The sequence below is a fragment of the Xenopus laevis genome, chromosome 2L (genome assembly GCF_017654675.1).
Source record: "Xenopus laevis strain J_2021 chromosome 2L, Xenopus_laevis_v10.1, whole genome shotgun sequence".
Taxonomy (NCBI): domain Eukaryota; kingdom Metazoa; phylum Chordata; class Amphibia; order Anura; family Pipidae; genus Xenopus; species Xenopus laevis.
Window position 1 is genome coordinate 15905715 of NC_054373.1, and position 23669 is coordinate 15929383.

At 37.4% G+C, this 23669-nt stretch overlaps 1 protein-coding gene across 3 annotated transcripts in view; it reads left to right on the forward strand.

The window, feature by feature from the left end:
• LOC108707425 (glutamate receptor ionotropic, kainate 1) overlaps positions 1-23669 on the forward strand; it is a 273351-nt gene that overhangs the window by 177522 nt on the left and 72160 nt on the right. For all 3 annotated transcript variants that reach the window (XM_041581583.1, XM_041581582.1, XM_018245436.2), the window contains exons 5-7: positions 7004-7057; positions 9692-9865; positions 22029-22172. In XM_041581583.1, coding sequence (XP_041437517.1) covers positions 7004-7057; positions 9692-9865; positions 22029-22172 — 372 coding nt within the window. The remainder of the gene's footprint in view (positions 1-7003; positions 7058-9691; positions 9866-22028; positions 22173-23669) is intronic.

Here is a 23669-nt window from a genome sequence, read left to right on the forward strand (position 1 = left end):
GCTGGAAAGAGGCAGAAGAAAAAGGCAAATAATTAAAAACCTATAAATAAATACATAAATAAATAATGAAGATCAATTTAAAAGTTGCTTAGAATTGGACATTCTATAACATACTAAAAGTTAACTTAAAAGTGAACCATCCCTTTATTTACCTTTAATAAAAATTTACCTTAAAAATTTAAAAAAAAAAAAAAAAGTGAACCCCCCCTATAAATGCTCAAAAAGGTCAAAATGCAATGGAGGACTGGGAGTAGGGGGTAAAGAGAAAGAGAAGGGAGGGAAGGCCTTTATTCACCAGGCAGCATAGGGGGAGCAGCAATTTGTCCCTCCTCTTTGGTCATTTTGGCTCTATAGTCAGGTCTTTAGGTTAATCCTAAGGTCAATTTAATAATAATTTCTGGATGGTAGTGAGAGAATGCTTGGGGAAATGGAAAGTGGTATCTTCTTGGGTGCTGTTCCTGGGACGTTAGGGTCTGGAGTGAGGCTTAACTTGCTTTCTCTTGCCCATCTAAGTGTGGCAGTGAGTAGTGTATTGGTGAGTATCCCAGTTTTTTTGAGCATTATTACAAAATATAGTATCTAGTACAATTAAGTTAAAGGCAACTGGACATTTAGAATTTTTCTTGAAAACATGTCAGCTCTCATCTGAGTGACTTATTCAGTTGAATTGAAGAAGCCACTTGGATGAGTTGTGAAACATATTCGAAAAAACTCAAAAGGGGTTATTTACTAAACTCCAAATGCAAAAATCATGACAAAATTGTGATTTTTTTTTTATTAAATCAGACTTTTAAAAAAACACGAATTTTTCAGAATTTATTAAACCCTGTGGATGGAAAAGTCCGAATCAGAAAATTCAGCAACTCAAACCTGTCGAGGTTGCATATAAGTCAATGGGAAAAGTCCCAATGATTTTTTGATGTGCGCTGAGTTTTGTGCCATAAAAATTCTGGAAAAAAACTCGAAAATCGGATGAAAAAATCATGAAAATCTGAAAATGTAATAATAAATAACCCCCAGTTGCCTTTGACTTGTATAGATGAGCTGTATAGATGAGAATCTTCATAGCATTATTACAAGTTTATAAAGGTAATCTACAAACACAATGCAGTGTACCGACTGCAATTTTCAGACACAAATTGCCATGTTTTTACCCATAATACAGCAAATTCCAATGTAATTGAAGTCATACTCTGTTGAATTTACATTTGCTCCAAAAGTGTGAAAATGAACATAATTGTGAGTATGTTTTCCCATGAATCAGGTCTGCCTAACATTTTCAGGAGTCAGGATTGTATCACAATGCAGAGTGTTAAAAGGGTATCAGTTTGTGATTCTTTTGTCCTGGTGTGATGCAAATCACTGTGAGAACCTTAGAATAACTCCCATGTTTAGGGTGACAGTAGGGGGCAAACTTACTTAAGGTCGAATATCGAGGGTTAATTAACCCTCGATATTCGACTGTCGAAGTTAAATCATTCAACTTCGAATATTGAAGTCGAAGGATTTAGCGATATTCCTTCAATCGAACGATCGAACGAAAAATCGTTTGATCGAAAGATTAATCCATTGATCGAATGATTTTTGTTCGACCAAAAAAAGATAGCCAGGCCTATGGGGACCTTCCCCATAGGCTAACATTGACTTTGGTAGCTTTTAGGTGGCGAACTAGGGGGTCGAAGTTTTTTCTTAAAGAGACAGTACTTCGACTATCGAATGGTCGAATAGTCAAACTATTTTTAGTTTGAATCGTTGAATTCGAAGGTCGAAGTAGCTCATTCAATGGTCGAAGTAGCCAAAAAAAAACATTCGAAATTCGAAGTATTTTTCCTCTATTCCTTCACTCGAGCTAAGTAAATGGGCCCCTAGTAGTAGGGCTTCCCAGATTCAACAGGTACACTTGTGCATGATTGGACCAGGACTAGGCATAGACAGACAAGGCATGTGCCTAGAGTGAAGGGGGACCAAATATCCCCTCTCAAAATGGTTTTGCACAAATGCCTCTGCTCTGGTAAGTGGGATCAGTCTGCAGGTGAGCGAGTGAGGATAGAGGTTTCTGTGGTGAGCTGAGCTGGTGACAGAGGTGAGTGGGGACCAGTGAGGGTTCTTTTGTGGCTAATAGTGATGGGCGAATTTATTCGCCTGGTGCAAATTCACGGCAAATTCCCACGATTCTCCACCGGCGAATAAATTCACGAAACCACAGCAAAAATTTGCCAACGAAAAAAAAAATGGACGCCGGGGTGTCTGTTTTTGGACGCTGGCGCTGGTGTCAAAAACGAGAGGCCGGTGCTGTTTTGCAAATTTTTCGGCGTAACGCCCCAAATTCGGCCATCACTAGTGGCAAACCAGCTAGTTGGCAGGCACATTAGGGGAGGGTGATGAATAGGTGCAGAAGCAAGAGGTTCTAGCCTTGACCATCCTAGTACACTATAGTGTTTAGCGCAACTATACAGAAGTCAACAAGTGTGCTGAGGCCCTTTGAGGCCATCATTTAACAAATCATGTTTTAGGTCATTGTGGATGTCCATCCTGGGATCTCAGTGTGCTCCTTTAATTTTATCTTTGGGTAATGACAGGTGGGGTAGTGGGTATTGAAAGGCCTTGAAGCTGCCTGGTTGTTAAATAGATGACATAATAAATGCTTTTTTTTAAAAAAAAAAATAAATAAATAAAAAGGCAAAGAAAGTACTTTCAAAATACTAAATTACATCAAAATGGGATGTCTCGCTTTACAGAAAAGGACAGAGCACTTTACAATTCTATATAATATATTTGGGGTTCTAAAATATTCATGAAACCTCATGTAGGGACCCTGAGATTTGGGTTAGATTACTCAGGCAGTTCCCCTTTAGTATTTGGACACCTAAGGGTCCTTTAGTTAACTCAGTGCATTCAGTAGTTGTGGAACAAATCCAGGGCAGCAACTTGTCTGCAAAGTTCTTTATTGGGATAATGAGTTACACAACATGTTTCGGGCCCACGCCCTTTAGTTAACTCAGGCAGCTATGTCCCTTGCTGGGTCCACATTAGTTCACGAAGATTGTCCACTAGATGGCACTGTTTGTCAATATAAAGGGGTTTAGCACCATGCGGTCTGGGTCTGTCCTGGGACTTTGCCTCACTGTGAGTTAGTGATAGTGAATACAGTAATAGTCACTCTAGGAGTGAGAGTCAGCACAGGGTAGCTAGTGAGCATATGTGGCTTCAACGAGGAGAAATAGTGGGGTTAGGACCCCCGTGGTATTTGAACCACTAGAGCAGGGACTACAGTGGGTGAGTTGAGGACCAGATAGGGTACCAAGACCCAAAACCCCAGGCTGAATACAGTGGGTGAGGACCAAGTCCGGTGCCAATATACAAGATCCCAGGCTGAGAAACCCATGCCCTAGTGCTTCACCAGAGGGATAGTGCCCAGTGAGAGTGGTAACTATTCCCCAAGTCTATTGTTGCTGTAACTTTGATATATATTGAATATTAGCCCCTCTGCTGTACCTTGTACCCCCTGGAGGGAATATTGCTGTTTGAAGCTATTCTATGATTGCTGTGAACATCTACCTAGCCACTGTTCTCTGTAAATAAACCAGTTATATTTTACTGCAAAGAAACTGTCTGGCTGAATATCCTGCTGCATTTATCCACACCAGGTACCGGGAGTTGCACGAGTCCTGGTCACACACAGCCTTAATACACAGCAAAAGCTTCACCCAAGGGTGTGCTACACTCAGGAAACAGGAAAATAGAATCCTGATTTCCTTAAAATACCAATATTCTTGTCTTACCTGTAGCGATGCTATAGTATAATCCTATTGTTTTCTTTACTGCGTGTCGCTTTCATGAAGAGCTGTATGAGTATCTTAAGCTCCATATCAAACGTCAACATCACGCAATACTTTGAAAGACCCCTATGGTGCAACAGCAGCAGCTACGAAACAAAACAAAGGAGATAAAATGTAGGTCACGCTTCTCACTTATTTCTGCTTATCAGAGGGAACAATGGTTATATGAGTCCTGGGAAATTCATCTGTTTGTGCAGTACGTTGATAAGGTGCATTATAGGCAATGAACAGGGTTGATAAAACACGTAGTTTAATAATAAAAGATATATAAGAAGGTCTATGTACCCCCTACTGTAATCTTTAAGGATATTAAAAGTTACTGATGAACCCTGTGATAAATAAAAACTAACAAAACATCAAACTCACCGGTGTTCCAATGAGCTGCTTGCACATTCCAGAGATGAATAGTCCGATATAGTGACTGGCTATTTGGTCTTGCTGTACTTTAGTGTAACCAAATAAATTACCAGCATCATTTCTCACCCACCGTTTAAGTCTGTGTTGCTTCTATAAACCAAGGCTGGACATCTGCTCATTTAGTGACCTCTTTCACTGAAGAGATCATCATTTCTGAAGTTTAAGTCAAGCTAAAAAAGTAGGAAGCAGAAAGAATGGGCAACATGGTCATTGATCCAATAGGATTATTTAAACTGTCAAATATCATTCAAGCAGGCCGACAGTTTGGCCTCATGCAATAAGCAACTTACTCAGTCTGAAAAGGTCAAGTCAACATCTTGCACCGGCCCTTGTAAGGCCAGCTTTAATCTTCCTTCACATCTGTCATATAGCTCCATCAAAAAGGGCTTCCTACACAAAATCTAATCATTACCTTGATATTTTTTATTTTTCTATCATATCAACTTTCTCCTTAATTGTCTGTGAGCTAGGAATAATAAAAAGCCGAGAAACTCTGACCGAATAAACACACACCACTTGTTGTCCTTTTCCCAGTTGCAGTCTGTCCAGACCTAACTTCAGTTGCACATTCTGCTGCTCAGCCATAACTGGGAATAGGACACCAAGTGGAGTAAGATGGCGTCTATCAATCCCAGCTGTGCTACTCTGCCTTTTTAACAATAGAGCCGTATTGAAAGTATTTTGGGTTGCAGTTTTAATGGGAGTAAGGAGGCCTCTGGATAGGGCTTTGGATTTATAAAAGTCTCCTTGATAGTCAGCGTAGGTAGGGTTAGTCTGCCTTTAATAGAACAATTGCTTAGTTCCAAATCGTAAGCCTATAATGTATTGCTTACTGTGGAACTAAGAATACTTCAAAGAAAGAAGAAGAAACCACAATATCAGAAACATATAATGCTCTCTTTCAAAATATTCTGTAAATAATTGCTGACAATAGAGGGGTTGGCTCTGGAAATATAAAGATCTCTGTCTCTATCTCTCAGCCTCTCTAAAGCATGGCAAAACATTCTTGAAAGCTGAAAATACATTAATTGGATATGAAAGGTGCCAGTTTGCCAAACCAACCTTTATTTTATCTCTACCATCATTTCCTCCTGGAAAGTTGTTGTTTTTTTACAATTTTTTTGGGGCATTTATAGCAGGAATCATCACAACCGAATAAACCAGATTTCTTATATTCAGCTCCCAAGGGAACACTTTTCTGCACAGAAGGAAACACACAGATCTTCTTTTTCTCAAACTGGGAGATTTATCCTGATGCGGCGTCTTCCTTTTCAAAGCATATCCCTGTCCTTTTAGGAATTATTTTGACAGGCAGCAAGTCACCATAACTGTAGCTTTAATTGACGGAACAAAACCACGGCTTTATTTCAACTGGGCTGAATATATTCCTGGAACTTACATTAAAGAGATATTTTCTCTGAAGGTTGTGAGTTCTAGTTTCTGGATTTTTCAATATAAAGGGGATCTGTATCAAAGGCTTACAACTGGCAATGTTTCATAATTTTATGTAGGTAAAATGGCAACTGTGGAATTTCAATACTCTGAAACACCCACTATAACCTTATGTTCTCTTGCAGAATTTTGGTTTGTAGAGGGGGTTACCCATACACAGTAGATATAGTTTATAGTACAGGTATGGGATCTGTTATCCGGAAACCCGTTATCTAGAATGTTATGAATTATGGAAAAGCTGTCTCCCATAGACTTTATTTTATCCAAATAATCCAATTTTTTTAAAAAGGATTTCTCTGTAATAATAAAACAGTAGTTTGTACTTGAACCAAACTAAGATATAATTAATCCTTATTGGAAGCAAAACCAGCCTATTGGGTTTATTAAATGTTTACATGATTTTCTAATAGACTTAAGGTATGAAGATCTAAATTACAGAAAGATCCATTATTTGGAAAAACCTAGGTTCCGAGCAGGTCCCATGCCTGTATCTCTTGGTACATCCATGATATCAGACCATTCCCATCCTTGTTCCTGGACTATCCCTGCTTCACTATTAGGGGATTACAAAACAAAGGGAGGGCTCTGGGATAGAAGAAGAAACAGTTGCCACGTAGGCAGGGCTAAAACTGCAAAGTCAGTAACATAAAAGATGGAGGAGGGAGCTAATTTTTTTTATTTTTCCATGATTTCAGCCAATGGTAAAATGTCAATATACCTTGGTAGCATAAGTCAATTTACCAATATTCTGGGGCCCTAAATTGAATTTGCTGTGAGGCCCTGTAACATCTATTTACTCCATTGATTCTAGCGTAACTGAGCCTGACTTGATTGTGGCTAATGCATCATTTAAATTTGCAATCGTTTTTTTCTGTGATCCATGAAAATCGAGACAAAAAATGCAGTTTTGATGTTTTTTCAAATTCAAGTTTTCTGAACTCAAACTTTTAAAATGTATCCATCTCAGAAATCTTATCAAATTCAACTCGAAAGATTCAGCAAATAAAACCTGGTGAGCTTCTGTATTAGGTGGATTTTATTCAAGGCACATTATTTTTTTAGTTTTTGATACAATCCAGGTTTTTTCCACAACTTTGTTCTTTGTCTTTGCCAATGGGTTAACAATCAAGAAAAAAAACCTCAGGCCTTCCCATGTGTAAATATGGAGCAATTAGCAAGAAATTACTATATTTTTGAAATACTGAAAATTAAATGCAGTGTGCCATAACAAAACCTCACAAATATTAACTCATAATTGTAAGATTTTTTTAACTCCTTTTTTTTTTACTCCCCAGATTCTATCAATGGGAATGATGACAGAGTACTATCATTACTTTTTTACAACAATGGTAAGAATCTAATTTTATCCAAGCTGTGAGTGTATATTGAGTATGTGTGTGTGTGTTATTCAGCCTGGCTTTTACTGCCATCTGTTACAAAATAAATTTCCATGTTTAGACTCTGGACAAACCATGGGGGAGACTGCAAGTCAGGTTTTGAATTTTTAGGGTTTGTAAATAAGGATTGATGTTACTGGAAAAAGCCCAAGGGGGTTTTAACTATAAAGTTTTTTTTTTTTAATTTATTATAACCCGAGGATGGAAAAAGTCCAAATCCAAAAATCCTCCATCTCAGACCTGCAGAGATTGTATATGGGAGAGGTTCCTATCCTATTTGGAAGTTTCTGTGGTCTGCACTGGATTTAGCCCTAAAATCTGACTTTTTTTTCAAAAATCTGAAAAATGTTACTTTTCAGGTAAAATCCTGAAAAAATCGAGTGATTTGGGCCAATTATTTGATTTAATCGAGTTTTTCCCCTATCCGATTAAATCGTGCTTTTTTAATAATAAATAAGGTCAAATCGTGAATTTTAGTTTGCTCTGACTTTTTTTTAATAAAATAATCAGAAAAATTCGGATTTTGATAAATAACCCCCTAAATGTGTCAGTATTACTTTTATCAAAGTCCGAATATTTTCTGCTACAAACTCCAATCAAATCTGCTCAAGTTTTATTATTATTCTTTTCCGAAAATATGCTTTGCGGGAAAAAATCTAATTTTCACGATTTTTTCCGTTTTTTCCGAGAACTTTGGGGTATTGCACGAAACCCAGCGCACATCAAAAAATCATTGGGACTTCTCCCATTGACTTATATTCCATCCTTGGGGTTTAATAAATTCTGAAAAATTTGTGATTTTTTAAAAGTCCAATTTTATAAAAAAAATCACGATTCTTTCATGATTTTTGCATTCAGAGTTTAGTAAATAACCCCCTAGGTTTTTATCAATTTTATGCTCATTATTTATTGGGTTGAGCTGATTGTATTATGTATATCACAGCTTCAATGCATGAGTGTCTTTATTACTCATAAAATAACTTCAGGTTCTAAATGACTTCCTTCTATTATTAATTTATCTTAATACCTTTTGAATTCCAAGTAAAGCCTCAATGAATAAGGGTAGTAGAGTGAAAATTATCCCACAAAAAAGAACCATTTACATTAACTAATTTGGTCATTTCTGAGACCATTGAATAATTATAATCTTTGCAGCTATTGAAATACAGACTTCAGTGTCATCTGCCCAAGATCAGGTTTGATAAAAGTTTTACGTCAGATATTATGATTTATGTTAATATGCCTCACAGAAGTCTTTTCTTTTTCCTTTCTGTGCCTAAATATTTGAGTCCCAGTTATGTGTTCATTTTATATGAAGTTAAAGACTATAATAAGTCTGGTACTTTCCGAATGCACTAACAAAGGCTCAAATAACACAAGGGCACAGAGAGAACTTGCACCAGGGGAAGGTAGAAGTACTAGGGGTGCTCACCAATAACTTAAGCCTACCTTTGATAAATCTTATTGCTAAGATAAATTACAAAATGTTCTAGATGTCAACTTTTGCCCCAAATACTCTTCTTCTATAAAAGTCTGTACTGTATTAATATATTGCAATTGTTTTCTACTCACACTCTTCCACATGACCTTCCTCAAAACAGAGTTAGCTCTTCTTTCACTCTCACATCCCTTCAGTAAAATACAGTGTTATATCTTTTCAATCTGTCCGGCTTCTTTGAAAAAGTGCCATCTCTTCCCCCAACCCTACTTCTGTAAAAATACAATACCATATCTTCTCCCACTGTCACCTTCCTATCTGTCAAATATTGTGACTTCTCATCTCCCATAGCTATTTTCCTTCTTTAAACTAGTGTATCACTTGTTCTTCCACTGCCATTCCACTTCTGCAAAATATGTAACGTCATCTGTCCTCTCCTCCCTATATCTTTGGCATCTGCTGACGCCCCCTTTTGCAAAAAGTGTATTTTCCCGCTACCACCTCACTTGGCCTTTGTAATACTTTATTAAAACTTGTCTTCATTTGAGACAGAGGCCACAAATGTTTGTAAATATATCTCGTAGCTACATTGGTTACAAACTTTTGCAAGTCAAATCAGGTGGAGCCACACATGCTTCAACATGCCACCTCCACCAATACCTGAAACCCGCATTTTACCTGCTTGTACTCGCTACTTGGCTTATCCCTTGGAAAATGAAATGTAAAGTCAAATAAGGATAACAGCAAAAGCTCAGTAGCTACTTTTTAGATGGCAGTTATGTGAATACAACAATCAAACCCATGAAGAACTTGAGATGTCATGCTCTTGTCTCCATCTCATAAATCATGGAAGATGGGGTTTTTTTATCAGTGGGGTTGGAGTGACTCCATACTGTCTGTAGATTGAGGTAGCATTAGGAAACACTACATTTGACCTATCTCCAAGTAAGGAAAGGAACCATGATATCTGCTCCTACCAAGTAAAATAATATTATGGGTAACTGCATTGGTGTAATTTAGTCATTTGTGAAATGTTTTGTGACTTTTTTGAAATGATTGATTCAAAGACTATATAGAAGAAAATTAATTTACTCCCATATTAGAACTAGTTTTTTTTTTTTCTCACATTATGGCATCTTGCTTTACAGGATTTATTTGCTCTAGATCTGGAACCCTATAGATACAGTGGAGTTAATATGACTGGGTTTCGGCTTCTTAATATTGACAATCCCCAAGTGTCATCAGTGGTTGAAAAGTGGTCCATGGAACGGTTGCAGGCTCCACCCAAACCTGAAACTGGCCTTCTTGATGGAATGATGACAGTGAGTAAAATTTAAAAGTTCACAAAACTTCTAATGTTCACTTTAGCACTACACAGTTACTCAGAATCTCTATGACCTGAATTTGTGTTCTGTCCGATGAGGTTGTCACTTTAATCATTTCTTAATGTAACTCTGAGCCCTTAGAACAGTGGCATAACTATAGAAAAAGCAGACCCCACAGTGGGGCCTGTGGAATGGGGGACCCAGACTATGGGGTCCAATTTGCTCTATAGTTATATAAATATTACTACCCAGCAACTACCCTGCTTGAACCTGTTCCCCAGCTGCTCTCTTACCTACATGCAAGTGGCCGGGTACAGGCACACATTCCTGCTGCAGAGGTGTGCTGAGCCCCTCCAAAGATTTTTTGGCGGGCGGGGGCCCGGAGTGAGGTAGGTAAGCTGCTGACAAATTAAATAAAATGTGCCCTTCTGATCAATTTTTACAGTTTTCATTAGTTATGATGTTGTCTATTTTACACAACAGCTACACCTGCTGTTAATTTTGTCCAACCAGACACAGCAGAAAATAACGGTGGTGAGCAACGGAATTGTGATATTGCTCTTCTCAGAAAATGTAGTTACGGAGCAGAGAAGAGTCATCTGTTGTTTTTCTGGTCAGTTCTAAACCTAGGAACATGACAAGACTTCCCATTTTCAGCACGAGAAAGGCATTGTAAAGCAGTATAATGTAACATGCACATACTGTGGTCTTCATGAAGCCAACAACATAGGGGCATGGTGTTTTACCCCTTAGAACAGGGGTCTCTAACCTTTTTTACCCTTGAGCCACACTCAAGTATAAAATAATGTTGGAGAGCAACACAAGCATGCAAAAAGTATCCAGGGATTCCAAAGAAGGGCTGTGATTGGGTATTGTTAGCACCTATGTGGACTTGCAGCCAACAGGAGGCTCAGTTTGGCAGTATACATGTTTTTATGCAACAAAAGCTTGCCTTTAAGCCAGGAATTCGAAAAGAAGCACCTGCTTTGAGGCCACTGGGAGCAACATCCAAGGAGTCAAAGAGCTACATGTTGCTCACGAGCTACTGGTAGTGATGGGCAAATTTCGCTTGGCCAAAACATTCGCGAATTTCCAGCGAAATTCGAAACACAGTGAAAAATTGGAGAAATGCGAACTTTGATGCCAGCGTCCAAATATTTTTTACGCTGGCGACAATTCTGACACCAGTGACAAATCCAACGCTGGCAACAATTCTGACGCCCATTAAAGTTAAAATCTTTTCAGCAATTTCGCAAATTTATCCGCCGGCGGCAAAACGTTGAAATTCCCTGCAAATTTGTGAATAAATTTGCCCATCACTAAAAAGACATTCAAATCCTAGAGGCAAATATATAATTTCCTACTGTCCAATCAGATCTAATCATAAATGTTTCATTTAGCACTTCTAAGTTAGTTAAGCAAACGTGTAAAATATAAATAATTAGTATTTTTTTTTATATTGCTGACAAGCTTTACATTAATGATTTGCTCATCCCTGGTGATTATTATATTACATAAAATAATTACCCGTGGTTTACAGAAATATAGGGGGGGGGGAAATCACACAGTTGACAAAGAGACAGATTTGGCCTGAAGCAAAGGAAAAAATAGTAACTTCTAATTATAAAAGTCTCATTGGAATAAATTTCCCCCTAGCTACTAAATTATGAAATTACCTTCACAGTATAAAGAGAGAATAATCAGCTGCAAGATCACGCGCAAGATCTTTTCTTTTTCTTCTTTTAATTATTTTTTGTATTTAATGAAAACATCTTATAACTGTATTAGACTTAAATCATTTAGTGCAGTGGATGTTCGGCTTTGTTCCTTGCAATATTGTCAGTTACTAACATTTACAGTATATATTTATAATTCTCAGACTGAACCAACTACGTGGTGCTGATTGTATTTTTTAAGTTGTCAAGTCAATGACATGAGCAAAACCAAGCCACTTTCTGCTTAGGAAGTAATAGTAGACATTTACAGGTCTGTTGTTGGATTATTTGACTGATTGACTCAAAATCTATGGGAAAGCAATGTAGTGTCGGACTGGGTGTCTGGGGCTGCAGGGGTTATCACTTTAAAGTGGACCTGTCAACCTTCACATCAAAAGCTGTATAATGATAGTACTTTGGAAATTAAACATGGAACACAAATAATTTTTTTCATTAAAGTATCCATACCTGTTATAAAGGTTTTTAAATATCTGAGCTGTCAATCAAATATTACCTGCCCCGCCTCTATACTTGAGGCATAGAGGTGGGGCAGCCAATTACTTTCACTTTCCATTTAGCGCTTCCTAAATGTCACTGCCCTCCTCACATTCCCCCTTCCCCCTCTCACACACTATAATTGTGTAAGGCATTGCACATGGGCATTAGGTCCCCCATTCTGGCGCATACACAAGATTTTGAGGTGATTCACAATTTGACTTAAAGGAATTCTGTAATGTTTTTTGTGGTGTAGTTTAATTTCTAAATTACACTGTTTACATTGCAAATAATTCACTTTACAATATAAAATTTCATTCCTGAACAGCAAGTGATTTTTTTTTTGTGTAATATTGGTGTGTAGGTGCATCTCAGGTCATTTTGCCTGGTCATGTGATTTCAGAAAGAGCCAGCACTTTAGGATGGAACTGCTTTCTGACAGGCTGTTGTTTCTCCTACTCAATGTAACTGAATGTGTCTCAGTGGGACGTGGATTTTACTATTGAGTGCTGTTCTTAGATCTACCAGGCAGCTGTTATCTTGTGCTAGGGAGCTGTTATCTCGTTACCTTCCCATTGTTCTGCTGATGGGCTGCTGGGTGGGAAAGGGAGGCGGGTGATATCACTCCAACTTGCAGTACAGCAGTAAAGAGTGACTGAAGTTTATCAGAGCACAAGTCTCATGACTGGGGGCAGCTGGGAAACTGACACTATGTCTAGCCCCATGTCAGATTCAAAATTAAATATAAAAAAAATCTTTTTGCCCTTTTGAGAAAGAGATTTCAGAGCTCAATTTACATAATAGAAAAGAACATAGACTTATTTCTTAGGGTGGCAGGTCCCCTTTAATCCCTCCACCAAACGCTCTGATGGGTACCTCCTCCATCCGTTGCTCTCAGCCAGCAGTGGGGGTGGGCCCACAGACCTGGCCGTAGATCTCGGCCAGCAAAGGTGCCCATAGCAGCGGATTGGGGCCTGCAGGCACTTGGCCATCAGAAAAGGAGGGGTTTTCTCCCAATACCCCACCAGCCTAGTCCGACCCTGAAGCAATGTCAACAAATTAATTTATTCACCAGTAGGTCTGAGCAGAAGTGGGAGTGAGATGCAATCCTTTTAACGTCCCTTTCTGACAATGCCTAATACATATGCCATGCATACGTAAATAAAAATCCATATGTGACTCCTACAGGCAATTAAGAATGGCTTTTGTACGAAGTAATTTATATAGAAAATGCTTAAAATAGATAAAAGGATAATGTCACTGTAATATAAAGCCATTAATTAGACACGGAAATGCAATGTTAAAACATGAATATGTTTTAAATAAGACCCTAATTCCTAGTATTTTAGAGGCAAGTTAGAGAAAGGAGAGGGGGAGGTATTTAGAGACATAGGGCAGGTCAAGATACATTTGAATTTTCAAAGCTGCATTATGGACTTTTTGTAGTAAACAAATGATTCAGATTCAACACTTGTTTTATACGGATCCCTGCAGAAATATAATTTTATCAGAGTGTTTTAACATTAAGGTGGTTATTTATCAAGGTCCAAATTTATATCTCATTATTTCTAATATCAAAACTTCGAGCAACTCCGAATTCCCGAATGGACCTTATTTATGAAGGAAAAAGCCAGAAAAAATAGGGTCGGGCAAACTTCGGAGCTTTCCCCGAAACCTCAGAATTGTTTGGAGTTTTCCGCAAAAACAACGTTTTTTTTCAGAGTTTTTTGCACCGAAACCCCGAAATCATCGGATATCAGTACGGTCATCACCATAGACACTGGTACCTTCCCCATTGACTTGAACCTTGAACAAAACCTTGCGAGCTTTTAGATGCCGGGGTTTCGAATTCAGAGTTTCATAAATCTCGAAAAATTTGACTTTTTTTTTTTTTGCTCCAAAAACTATGAATTATTCGAGGTTCGGATATTCGGAGCTTGATCAATAACCCTACCCCCTGAGTATTTACTGAATTACAGGCATATACGGGTTTAAAGAGGCCCTGACCATGTACTATATTTTTTCCAACCACTGGCACTAATGCACCAATGTCTCCCATCTCTCCAGCTGTAATGAACAAACAAAGTAACAAAGGCACAATTACAGCATTATTTATACTTTATGAAATGTCACCTTTTGTGTTCATGTCAGAAACATGTGTGCTGCGCAGGGTGACAACATGCTGGGCTAATATGCACTGCCGTCTCTGCTTAACGCTCCATTCCTGCGAGATAATAACATTGTATGCAACTTCTTCCCTGTCTAATGAGTCGTCATTGGCTTAACTAGACTATCCTTCCCCGACACATGGGGAGGGAAATTTATGGGAAATGTTGATAATTGCAGCATTACAAAAGCTCCCAATTGGGTCAAAACATTGGAAAGAGTTCCCAACCTGAAAATCAGACAGGATAATATTTGTAGTTAAGGTTTATTTGCTCTACTGGACACTCTAGTATTGGCACTGTGAAGTATGAAAAAATTATTTTCTGGGAGGCGGAAAAGAGCTCACCTGAAAGGGAAACTTAAATCTTAAAAGTAAAAAAGTATATGATTTACTGTAAGTAAAGCATAAAAATGGACATGGAGAGGGTAGTTTTTTAAACAGTTGAAGGTCCTTTCTTAAATTGATGGCAAACAAATCACAAATAAATGTGGTTTTTTTTCACCATAATTAGTGATGGGTGAATGTTGAGAGAAGCTTAACATGTTAACATAGTTGTGAACTTTTTTATTAGAATTTTCAAGATCTTTAAGTTGATAAATTTCCAAAACTAGAGTTTAGGGGGCAGATTTTTCAAGGGTCAAATTGAAAATTCGAATTCGAAAATTTTTATGGTCAAAACTGGTCAAATTCGACTAGGGAGTTATTCAAATTCGATTAGAGATTTTTTTAAAAAATCCTAATTAGATTTTCAAGATTTATCATACTCTAGCCCTTTAACAACTCAAATTCGACTATTCGCCACCTAAAACCTGCTGAATTGCTGTTTAAGTCAATGGGAGAGGTCCAAGGATCAATTTGGATCACACTTAAATTACATTATACTATTCAGAATACTATTGCAGAAGTCTGCAAAATAATGTTTTTAAAAACTCGATTTTGAAAATTGCTTGCATTTTCAACATATCCCTCCTTATAGGGAGCCTACCGACTTTTCAAGATTGAGTTTTCTTCATTTAAATTTTCAAGCTTTTTTGCTTGGTTAATCTTGAAAATTTCTGTTTGGAAAACTCTAATTTTCAAGTAATTGACATTTTTTTTTGTGAACAACTCAAATCGTGTTACAGGGGTGGTTCAACTTGAAGATAACTTTTTGCATGTTAAAGAATGGCCAGTTCTAAGCAACTTTATATTTGGTCTTCATTATTTTTTTTTTTGTAGTTTTTAAATTATTTTCCTTCTTCTTCTGACTCTTTCCATCTTAAAAATGGGAGTCACTGACCCCATCTAAAAAACAAATGCTCTGTAAGGCTACACACATATTGATACTTTTTATTACTCATCTTTCTATTCAGGCCTCTCCTATTCATTTGCCAGCCTCTTATGCAAATCAATGCATGGTTGCTAGGGTAATTTGGACCCTAGCAACCATATGGCTGAAATTGCAAGCTGGAGTGCTGCTGAATAAAAAACAAAATAACTCAAAAACCACACATAATAAAATATTAAAATCAATTGCAAATTGTCTCAGAATATCACTCTTTACATTATACTAAAAATGAATGCAAAAGTGAACAACCCCTTTAAAACATAATACTGAAATTTAATAAATCAGTCCCTTAGGGGGTAATTTATCTCAATATTTTCTGGGAAAAAACTCTGACCGAATGTATACAGGTTTTTCGGCTTATTTATCAATACACTTTCATAAAAATTTTGTTTGTAGGAAAAAATTGTGAAAATCAGATTTTTCTTATGTTTTTTGCCTGAAAACTCCAAAACGTTGGGGTATTGCACAAAACCTAGCGCACATCAAAAAATCATTGGGACTTCTCCCCTTGATTTATGTGCAAGTTCGACAGATCTGAGATGCCAGATTTTCTGATTCAGACTTTTCCATCCTCGGCATTTAATACATTTCCGATAATTCATGATTTTTTAAAAGTCTGATTTTATGTTATAAATCACAAATTTTTCATGATTTTTGCATTTGGAGTAAATAATCCCCTAAAAGTACTGGTATATCCAACTTTGTAACTATCCATAAAGTTCATGAACTTATTCTCAGCACCACAAATAAATGTTTCTCAATATGCTTCTCCTCACCAAACATATGAATCCAAATAGTGCTTAGTAAACACATAGTGGCGGTCATTTTCTACATGCAGAGCAGGGTGCAAATTGCAAAAAAAAGGCCTTCTGCTCTTATGAATATATCAAGGTATGTATGTATAAGTCTTCTAATTACCTTAAATTAACTAAAGAAAAATCATCTACTCCAACCTCTATGATGATCACCCATAGTGACAAAGGGGCAAATTCACTAAAGCGCGAAGCGGCTAACGTTAGCGCAAATTCGCCAGCGTGACGTCATTTCGTTACTTCGTCGATTTACTAACGGGCACTGGCGTAAATTCGCTAGCGAAGTGGACCTACTCTAGCGCTACTTTGCACCCTTATGCCAAGCGAAGTTGCGATATGGCGAATGGGGCGTAACTATGCTAATTCACTAACTTGCGCATTTTACTGAACGTTACCTCTTGCGCCAGACTTGCCTTCGCCACCTGAGACCATGTGAAGTGCAATAGAGTAGATAGGGCTTGCTTCAAAAAAAGTCCCAAAAAATGCTGGCGTCTTTTCCTTTTTTAAGGGTGATAGGCTGAAAAAGATTGTACATTTTTTGGGGGGTACCCTCTTTCCCCCCTACTTTTCCTGACATATGGCACCTAAACTATACAGTGGGCACATGTATAGGGCAATATAACAACTCTATTTTATTTTATGAAGGTTTCCCAGGCTTGTGTAGTGTAATGTTTTTGCTGCTACATATACGTCCATTGTACTTTAACTTGGCACGGTATGCAAATTAGGCATCGCTAGCGTAACTTCGCTTTACTTGATGAATTAATGCTAGCACAACTTCGCTATCATTTGCCTCCCTGAGCGCAACTTCGGATTTTAGTGAATTAGCGGCGCCCTGGTTAAACTTCGCATGGCAAAGTGTGGCGAAGCCTGCGCTAGCGCAGGTTAGTGAATTTGCCCCAAAGTTTGTTGGACAACTGGGGTCACGCAGTATTAAAGAAATATGGGTCTCTGGCAGCTCTATGAAGTAGTTTCATGATTTTCTTATTTTTCACTTTTGTGTCCAACTGTCATTTCAGCCCTATCTGATTCACTTATTCTTTCAATTTTCTTTCTTGTAATAAAAATGCACGAAATCCTATAAACACAAATTTAGCAGGATTGACTATTTTGAGCTTTGAGAATAAGTCATGTATCGCTCTTGTCACCTAAGGCTCTGAATCTCCAAGTTAATCCTGTTTCCAATTTGCCATTATCTGCAACAATATTTATTTGTTTGAGAAAATCGCTTTATTTTCAACTTCCATAACCTCAGTGCATTGATTAAGAACTGTGGATAAATTCAAATTACATTCATCTGCCAAAAAAACAACAACCTCAACTCTGTTAAGAAAACGGCAGACCTAATAATTACGTTCTCCAGAAGAAAAGTAAAGAAAGATTGAGGGAGACAGAGAGAGAGAGAGAGAGAGAGAGAGAGAGAGAGAGAGAGAGAGAGAGAGAGAGAGAGAGAGAGAGGGGGCAGAGCTGCCCTAAGTTCGAGGTGCAATGGAAATGGTTAAGAACTTCAGATTTTTTTTATACATTTCATTTTCTACTTTAAATCCTCCAGCAAAAAGTGAGATTGAGATAACGGAAAAGAACTACTGATATAAATCCCCTGAGGTAAAGATTTTAATTAACTTGTGTCACTCTTGCAGAAGTTATTTAAGGTTTTGGTCAAGTTTGTTGACTTGATTACAGGAGAATACAGAGTTATCTGCCTGCAATTTTTGTTTTAAGGCTAAGGCTTAGGACTACTTTGCTCTTCTAGTCAGAGACAATTAACTACATATATAACATACACCTTTTTATAAAGAAATATTATTCTGATTAAATATCTTCATTGCTGAAGAGTGAAAATGTTGTTGATGTTGCTCTGGCCCGCTCTATTTAATCAATGGATACTTCTTGTGATATATCCATTGCTTCATCAACATAATTGTAGATTTCTGGATATCAAAACAAGCTGTAGATATGTCCTCCAGGAGTTGATCATTGTGTAGACCCTCAACAGCTAAAGAGAAGGCCACTGTTCTAGAGCAAACAGAACATTGAAGGCCTTCAATGCTGAAGAGTGAAAATGTTATTAATGTACTGTAGCTCCAGCCCTCTCTGTTAAATACTATAAATGGCTGCTTCTTGTGATCTATCTATTGCTCCCTCAACATAATTGTAGATTTCTGGAGGTCAAAACAAGCTGAAAACATGTTGATTTCCTCCAGAAGTTGATCATTTTGTAGACCCTCAACAGCTGAAAAGAAGATCATCATTCTAGAGCAATAGGAACATTGAAGATCTTCAATGCTGAAGAGTGAAAATGTTGTTAATGCAGTTCCAGACCTCTCTATTTAATCAGGGGATACTTGTTGTGTTCTGTCCATTACCCCATCAACATAATTGTAGATTTCTGGATGTCAAAACAAGCTGTAGATATGTCCTCCAGGAGTTTATCATTGTGTAGACCCTCAACAGCTAAAGAGAAGGCCACTGTTCTAGAGCAAACAGAACATTGAAGGCCTTCAATGCTGAAGAGTGAAAATGTTATTAATGTACTGTAGCTCCAGCCCTCTCTGTTAAATACTATAAATGGCTGCTTCTTGTGATCTATCTATTGCTCCCTCAACATAATTGTAGATTTCTGGAGGTCAAAACAAGCTGAAAACATGTTGATTTCCTCCAGAAGTTGATCATTTTGTAGACCCTCAACAGCTGAAAAGAAGATCATCATTCTAGAGCAATAGGAACATTGAAGATCTTCAATGCTGAAGAGTGAAAATGTTGTTAATGCAGTTCCAGACCTCTCTATTTAATCAGGGGATACTTGTTGTGTTCTGTCCATTACCCCATCAACATAATTGTAGATTTCTGGTGTAAAAACAAGCTGAAGATATGTTCCCCTGCTGATTTCATCCAGAAGTTGATCATTTTACAGATCCTCAACAGCTGAAGAGAAGATCACTAGTGATGGGCGAATTTATTCGCCAGGCGCGAATTCGCGGCGAATTTGCGTGATTCGCCGCCAGCGAATAAATTCGCGAAACTCCCGCGAAAATTCGCGGAAAAAATTCGCCGGCGTCAAAAATTTTTTTTCGAAAAACGGCGCCGTTTCGCGAATTTTTCGGCGAAGCGAAACGGCGCAAATTCGCCCATCACTAAAGATCACCATTCTAGAGCAATAGGATCATTGAAAGCCTTCAATGCTGAAGAGTGAAAATGTTGTTAATGCAGTTCCAGACCTCTCTATTTAATCAGTGGATACTTGTGTTCTGTCCATTACCCCATCAACATAATTGTAGATTTCTGGTGTAAAAACAAGCTGAAGATATGTTCCCCTGCTGATTTCATCCAGAAGTTGATCATTTTATAGATCCTCAACAGCTGAAGAGAAGATCACCATTCTAGAGCAATAGGAACATTGAAGGCCTTCAATGCTGAAGAGTGAAAATGTTGTTAATGCAGCTACAGACCTCTCTATTTAATCAATGGATACTTCTTGTGATCTATCAATTGCTCCATCAACATCAATCTCCTCCAAGAGTTGATCATTCTGTAGACCTTCAACAGCTCAAGAGAAGATCACTCTTCTGAGCAATAGGAACATTGAATGGCCTTCAATACTGAGCTTGGGTTAAATTATTTTGCACCATTATGATACTTAAGAAAATATTTTTGCAGCATATGGAAATGCAAATAGTAAATTAATAGAATATCAATCTATTCCATCTTTGTTGCATATAATGCAGCTTTATTTTCTTCTCCCTTCTCTGTACATAAATATTTATAGTCTGCATGCTCTTCATTAATCTATAGCTAAGAATTGGGCTCTTAATCCTTTAATCCACAATCTTAAAATTTCACACGATGGGTTGAATGTTCCTCAGAATATAAAGATGGTACTTAAGTACTCTGTAAATGTTTATTGTGAATTAGTCAAAAGGAGCAGGATGATACTGTATTGGCAACAAATAAAATAATTTCGAAGGTGGATTTCTGAAGCAAAGCTGACGTTTTGATTTGCAAGGGTAACTAACATATATGTGTCACCTACTGTAATGTTTATGGTTATTAAAGGGCACTTAAAAGGCCTCCTGCCTTCATACGGTTATTAGAATTTTGAAGTCCTATAAATAATATGGAGGCTATTGTAACCTATAAAATATGAGAATATTAGAAGTCATAGAAGAGTTCCATCACCATATTCAGGTATGGGACATATTATCCAGAATGTTTGGGACCTGGGGTTTTCCAGACAATGGATCTTTCAGTAATTTGGATCTTTATACCTTAAATCTACAAAAAAATTATGTAAGCATTAGGTAAACTCAACAGAATTGTTTTGCTTCCAATAAGGATTAATTATATCTTAGTTCATATCAAGTACCATTTTATTATTACAGAGAAAAAGGAAATCATTTTTTAAAATGTGAATCATTTGATTAAAATAGAGTCTATGGGAGACACCCTTCCTGTCATTCAAAATAGATAATGGATCCCATAACTGTATGAGGCTGTGTTCCAAGTTCTTGTTTACAAGTCATAGAACTCCAAGGGGGCTTCTAAGATCCTCATATTTTATGACAGGGGTATATTATCTTATTTTACACACGTTTTAGTGAGTCGTATGACACAAATGACATCACTAATCATCAATTATAACTGATTCTATCATTAAGCTACATTGATATTGGTGACTTCTGTGTATTTTATAAGAAATAAAAGACTCCATTAAAAAATTTAAAGATATTTAAGGGGGGGTTATTAATTAAACTCCCAGTTGTGTTTTCACAAAAAAAAACTCACATTTTTTTGGGAAAAAAATAACTTGAATCTTTCGAAATGTATTGTGCCCCAAAGCTGCTAAAAATCTGAATCCAAAAATACTCCAGCTAAAACCTGTTGATTTCATGTAAAAGTCAATGCCAGAGGTCCTTTTAACCATTTGCAGATATTTTTTGCCTTCATGATTTTCAGATGTTTTACGCTGGTTACAATAAATTCAAGATTTTTTTTTAGCCTATAAACTTGATACATTTGAGGTATTCATGTTTTTTCCCCGATGCATTCAATCAATTTTATTGCATTCAATTTTTTTTCAAAAAGTAAGCAAACATTCGAGTTTGTTTCAATTGTACGTTTTTTTGAGGTAGAAAAAAAATCTCACAAACTCCACTTTTAATAAATAACCCTTGAAGCCACCAGGAACTACGTCAACCATATTAAGACAGAATATTTTTAAACAGGCCAACTCCTTGTGACCCTATAAGAAGGGGGTTCATTATTTCTCTGAAAGGATTCCTGAAACTCATGTACCACCACAAGAAGGAATTCCATTTCCAAAACCCAATATCCTGGGGATGGTATTTTTTTATAAAGGCTATTTAATGTCTATGTTGCAATAGGAGTCATGTTGCTATATTTGTGCTGCTCTAAAAATGTTCCAACTCCATAATCTTGGGTCTGAAAGTTCTGAAAGAGTTTATTTGTATGTGAAGGATCTGAAGGATGAGTATTGTAAAACTTTACTGCCAACAGGACAGAAATATTGTAGCTTGATGAGTTGTCCTAATGGGACTCATGAAGTGTGAAAGTGAGTATCGCAAAGCAGCGACGACTATCTCTGAGTATTATAATAAAATGCAGTCTGTGTATGTGTTTGATACAGACAGATGCAGCTTTGATGTACGATGCTGTCTATATGGTCGCAGTTGCAACACAACGAGCCTCCCAAATGACTGTTAGCTCTTTGCAGTGTCATAGGCACAAGCCTTGGAGGTTTGGACCTCGATTCATGAGCCTCATAAAAGAGGTAAGATTTCTATTATTGATTGTATATTATGTTTTTCTTTTTATGAAGGTCTTGTAAATCCCTGTAAGAGGGAACATCTGACTCCCACAAGTAGCTGAAATTGGAGTCACCTTAGAAATTAAACCCCACACTTCCTCCAGAGCCTACTGAATATTTACCATTATTAAAATAAAGGAAAAAAAATGAATATCTATCATTGTGTTCATATCTTGCAAGACTGAAGAGTTCCATCAATGATGACTGATGCCCAATTCTCTTCTAAAGAATTTGTGCTCCCTTATAATAGCCTGTTCCAAGGGGAAGTATATTGAGTCAAAACATAGTTATAAAACATCTAGAGAAATCATCCATTAAAGTCTAGGAATAAAAACTGTATTTCTGATAGAAGGGCATTTTGTGCATTATGTTGAGCATGTGGTTCTTGCGTGGCCATAAACTTTCCTTGGTGAATTTTCTTCTGTCTTCCAAAGAAAAGGAAAATGAAAAAGTTAAGGATTCCACATGAAACTTGAAAGTTACTAGATAATTACACAAAACATTGCAGTTTGTGTCTTTTTCACAACATGTGGCCTCTTCATCCTGCAACTCTCAGGTCTCCATGGACTACTTATAATTTATTGGTTACACTTCATTGAGTAAAAACATGTTAGCTCTACCGTTTTTAAATCCAATCCTCTCTAAGCCCCTGCCTATTTACAACCCAGCGATGCCTTTGTAAACCCTTAAATTAATGAGCAATGATGTCCATCATATTATCCAGATAGAGTGCCAGAAGAAACTAGTTATCTTGCAGAGTAATTAAGCTTATTAATACTGGTATCACGAGAATCCAAAGCTTTAAGGCTCAATGGCAAACTCAAGTGCAAATCCCAAAGCATAAAAACTACTCTAACATTATGCACTTGTTCTTCTGATGTTTCTTGACATTTTTCAATGCTCTAGTTCAGCCTGATCATTTAGGTGCAACTGCTTGCAAAGTGTAATTTACAGTGTGAATGGATTCATGGAAACCCTGGAATTTACACCTGCCTTCAGAAGCTTTCACTTCTAGGGTCCCTTAGTTTGCTCTGCCTAAACAAGTATGGACCTGTTATCCAGAATGCTTGAAACCTGGGGTTTTCCGGATAATGGATCTTTCCATAATTTGGATCTTTATACCTTAAGTCCTAAAATCATGTAAACATTAAATAAACCCAATAGGCCACTTTTGCTTTCAATAAGGATTAATTATATGTTAGTTTGGCTCAAGTACAGGGTACTGCTTTATTATTACAGAGAAAAGGTAAATAGTTTTTCAGAGCTTTCCAGCTAGCGGATTCCATACCTGTACATGCAACTGATCAGCATCTTGTGAAATACATACTTATGCAGAGTGGGACTAAAAACCCAGTGGGCCCCCAGCTCTTGTGGGCCCCACCGGCCCAGATCCCCTCCCTGCCAAATGTTCCAGGAAAATCTCCCTGCCGCAACCTCCCTTTATCGGGCAGGTCGCGGCTA